We start from the raw sequence: 4,590 nt of genomic DNA, 5'->3' as shown, positions 1-4,590 counted from the left end.
ATGGCAGAGCCACCACATCAGGCTTTGCCACAGCTCCAGTCAGAGCTCATAAACAGTAGGACCAGTCTCCCCAGACAGCCTCCCCTACGTGGGGCAGCTTCTTCCAAAAGAGCCTCTCATTTCTGTCCATTAACTGAGGATTGGCCACAAACTGCCAGGCCACAAGGAGTCCCACTTCCCCTGCCTTTTCCTGGAATCAAAGCCTGCACAGGGCTGGGGGTGGAGAAGGGTCTTCCAGGTCCAAGTATATCTGGACTACCAGTGGGTCTCTACACACATACACACAGAGAGAGAGATACCCCAGCCCAACTGTTGCTGGCAGGTCATACAACAAAGAGGGAAGAGGCAGCAACCCTGAGCAAAGAGGATCCAAAACAAGATTCTGCTCCCACCAGGGGTGGAAGACAAGGGGTTATCCTGGGAAAGCTGCCCAAAGATCCCAGGGAGCAGACTTGTCTGTGGGGTGAACGCATCACCTGTGGATTCATCAGAAATAAACTTTGTCCTTTGACACTTTGTCCTTGGCAAGGGTCAATCATATGGCAAAAAGGGCGGACAGCTGTGGGGAGATGGACTGAAGTGGTGACTGGAGCGGTGACTGGAGGGGTGGGCGTGAGCACAGCAGATTGTGAGGACGGTGTAGCATTGGGCACAGTTTCACTCTCACTGGACAAAGCCTACCAACAACTGTAGTGTCAATTCACACCATGATTAAATGATAAAATCCATCAGGATGGAAAAAAACTCACAGAAAGCAGCTTTGATTCCCATGAACTCAGATAAGGGGCCCAAGGGAAGGGAGGCATCAGAGGGTGGGTGAAGGGGTGTTCTTTCCAGCAATTCAATGGGATTTTCCTCAGAAAATTCTCCTTTTATTCACAAATCCTGAGAATAATGATGAAGAGTTTTCTTGCTTTCATTTTGGGTAATTTGAGGGGGTTTTTTGGCCCAAGAAATAATTCTCCATAGTCTGTCTTTTAAAGTGATGTGTAATTTCTAAATAATAATCCTGAAAGTCAAGCCGACACTGCTAACTCTGGCTGCCTGGGATTTTCCAAATCCCCTACAGAAAGGTGACTCTTGTCCAGGGAACCAGCCTGGGACACTGGTCTGTATATCCGGTGCCCGAAAGCATCTGTTTCCTCAAAGATGTAGCCAGGGGGCTCGGGGTATGAAGCCAGGCATCTGACCATCTCCTTAGGAGTGTAGCTGACGGTATAGGTGGTCTGGCCCTCCAGAGGGATATTTCCTCGAGGAAAATTCCAGGAAGGCTTATAGCTCTTGGTACAGATAGGGGGATGGGGCACGTAGTGGGCTCGGGTGGTGGTCAGGCAGTCCAAGGGCTCTGTGGGGAGGCTCAGCTGGGGAGGGGGCTTCACCGGCTCTGAGCGGACCTGGGCCCACTGCTTATAATCATCCCGGGTGGTGGTGGAACCCTCAAAGTGGTCGCCCTTCTTGATCCGGTGCACTGGCCGGCAGGGCCGAGCTGGACTGCCCTTGGGGTACGTGTAATGGGCCTGCACTGTGGTCAGAAGGTCCATCTTCTCCTCGGGAGGAACATAGGTGGCCGGAGCTTTGGAGAACACCTTGGGCGTTGGCCATGCTTGGTATTTATCCTTAAACTCGCTGGTGCTGGAGAAAGGTTTCTCTAACCCACAGGTCCTCACTGGAGGCTTTGAGCTCTTCGCAGGCTCCCCCCTTAGACCCCGAAAGGAGTCTTTGTGGGTAGTTTGGGTTTCAAAGGGCACGTCACAGGGCCTGAACTTCTCAGGCTCGTGCACAAAGCGCTTCTCCACAGGGTGGGGCACGTAGCTCATCTTGTAGTTGGTCAGATCCTCCAGGGGGACGTTGTGGAGCCTGGGCACGGGCAGGGGCCTGCAGCTCACAGTGCTCACCAGGCCCTTTGCATAGTAGTCATCCTGGTGTGTGGTTCTGTTGTCAAACTTGGTGGATGTCGGCTGGTAGTGATGTGGTGGGCCAAGTGCTTCTCGTTTGGGTTGGTTCCAAGGTAAATAATCAGCTGGAACAAAAGCAAAGGCGGTCATTTATGACAAGTCCAGGTCATCCAACCCAAATGTATTCTAAGGGCCCCTCTAAAGCCACCAAGAGTCTCTAATGAGATGTTCTTTGAGACAATGGAAAAGTGTGGAAAAATACAATGGGAAACGGACCCCTTCCTCTGCCTCAAGACAAGTTTCAACATTCTGGTACTTGTGCGTTTCTGAGGAGAAGTAAACAATGTACTCCTCTCATTAAGCCCCACCTACAGTGCTTCTCCCAGGGATTTAAGGCTCCACAGCTGTAGGACCACCACTGGGCCATCAGAGCACCGCTCTGTGGTGGCCTGCATTTTGCTGTGATGCGGAAAGTGTACAATCAAATCGGCCCCCACTGGCAAAAGTTATTGTTATTTCACCCTGGCCTGACCTGGCACAAGCACGAACATTAGACAGACACCTAGGAGATAGGACAGAGAGGAAGCCGTGGTGGAAGCAACCCCAGGTGACAATCCCAAACACTCAGAAAACCCAGGAGGTATTTGTGGAATAAATACAGCTCAATTGTGTGTGTGTGTGTGTGTGTGTGTGTGTGTGTGTGTGTGTGTGTGTGAGTGTGTGTGAGTGTTGATTGATTTCCCAAGTCCTGAAGGAAGTTTCTTGTATTATTTCCATTTTTTTACCATTTTGTTCAGTTTCATCTTTTCTTTTAGGGGAGAGAATTTGCCAAGTTCTTTACTTCAACACTCCCAAAGTCCTGGCGTGCCTGCCCACCTCCCACCAAGCCCTTACTCTTACATTTATTTTAGGTCAATAATACTACCAACCATTTATTCAGAATTGGCTTCATTTTAATTGAAAATCTAATCTTTCTCAGAGAGCCATTAATGATTCTATTAGCATCTTGAAAGCATTAAGGGGCCTTAGCAGGAACCATCTTGGTGAATATAAACCACATGTTCCCCTCTGGCTTCGGGCCTCACTGAAATGCGGGCATCTACCTGAATGCCTACATGGGGCCTCAAGGTGCTTGGGGTTGGCTAGGACAGCACAGAGTCCTCTTCTGTGATGGATGAAGTGTTAAGAAAACAGGTTCCTAAGCTGAAAGCTGTCCCATGTGCTTTCAGACACCTAACAATACAGTTGAAACCACAGTATCCAGACTCCTAACTTCCTCCACCCAACATTTACGGGGGGAAATATCCCACCTCCTGAGATCCTGAAAACCTCAGCATTCCCTTTGACAAGCTATTCACATGCCTGAAAAGCCACCAGTAGAAATCTCCAAAGCCATGGTGTCTTGTGGGTAATTGGCAAAAACTTCTTTAAGGGGGATTCCAACAAAAAAAATGTGTCTTAAAACAAAACAAAACACTACCAAAACTTAGCTAAATCTAAAGCTGAGTCCCAAGTAATTATACCCTCAATCTTTCCCAATGCGCAGTGTTTTGAAAATAAAGCACAACCAAATGCAGCTGGAGCATGTTTCATTGGTGGTTTTCCGAACCCCGGTAAATATTTCATTGGTGGTTTTCTGAACCCCGGTAAAGGTGCTGACCAAGTGTAGAAAGGAAGAAGGCTGGGCATTTTCTCAGTGAAGCATAAAGACATAATGTAGCTGGCATCTGTTGTTGTTCTCAGGTGCCAGCGAGTCAATTATGACTCAGCAATCCGAAATCTGTCCTATCCTGTGCCATCCTCAACATCTCTGGCACGCTTGAGTCCATGGCTGCAGTCACTGTGTTAAACTACCTGCTGTGGATATTCCTCTTTTTCATCAACCCTCCACCTTTCCAAGCATGATTTCCCTCTCCAAGGAAAGCCCTCTATTAACAACACAAAGTATGTGAGGCAAAGCTTTGTCATCATTGTCTCCAAGGAGCACTCTGACTGCACTTTATCCAACTATCAAAACCTATTTGCAGCTGTTTCTTCTCATCTTGATTGACTTCCAGTCTGGGCTTTGCCTCTATTACCGTAACTATCCGTGCTCCTCTTTTGTTCACAGGATTTTCAGAGGCCTGTTATTTAATAAGTGTACATCCAATCCTGTTTCCTGGTCTGTCTTCATCTGAGAGCTCAGCTAAAACCCATCCATCATGGGTGACCCTTTTGGTATTTGACCTATCAGTGGCATACCTTCCAGTATCACGGCACTCACAAGTTACTTCAGTAAAGCAAAGTAACAGACAAGTGCTGCACTTATAAGAAGAATGATTTAAAAAGCAAGAATATAAATACGTAAGCTATAAAGTCATTAACGATGGAACTTATAGAAATAAACGTTTTAGTGACTTGAGTTTTTGGTTTCTTTTTCCTCCTCTCTCTGAAAGAAGAATCAATGTGTGACTGTAATACATGAAGGCTGCTATGAACGTGGTGTTTCAGAGACAATCAATTATCTAAAGGGCAGGCAAGAACACATGTCTCTCATTCATGAGACACTACACAAGACATACTTCCTAGACCATAGCTGACATCCAAGCAGATATATGCACTCCCATGTTTATTGCAGCTTTGTTCACAATAGCAAGGAGTTGGAAACAACCTAAGTGCCCATCAACAAACGAATGGCTAGAGAAGCTGTGGTATA

General features: G+C 47.3%; 1 protein-coding gene across 1 annotated transcript in view; it reads right to left on the bottom strand.

The window, feature by feature from the left end:
• Positions 1 to 1,016: 1,016 nt before the first annotated feature.
• Positions 1,017 to 4,590, bottom strand: part of FAM154A (family with sequence similarity 154, member A) — a 55,544-nt gene continuing 51,970 nt past the window's right edge. The window contains exon 4 of the mRNA XM_006881350.1: positions 1,017 to 2,020. Coding sequence (XP_006881412.1) covers positions 1,017 to 2,020 — 1,004 coding nt within the window. The remainder of the gene's footprint in view (positions 2,021 to 4,590) is intronic.

Source organism: Elephantulus edwardii, unplaced genomic scaffold, assembly GCF_000299155.1.
Source record: "Elephantulus edwardii isolate Elephantulus edwardi_28Jun2011 unplaced genomic scaffold, EleEdw1.0 scaffold00014, whole genome shotgun sequence".
NCBI classification, from domain to species: domain Eukaryota; kingdom Metazoa; phylum Chordata; class Mammalia; order Macroscelidea; family Macroscelididae; genus Elephantulus; species Elephantulus edwardii.
The sequence above is the reverse complement of the archived record's forward strand: the minus strand, read 5'-3'. Positions and strand labels throughout refer to the sequence as shown.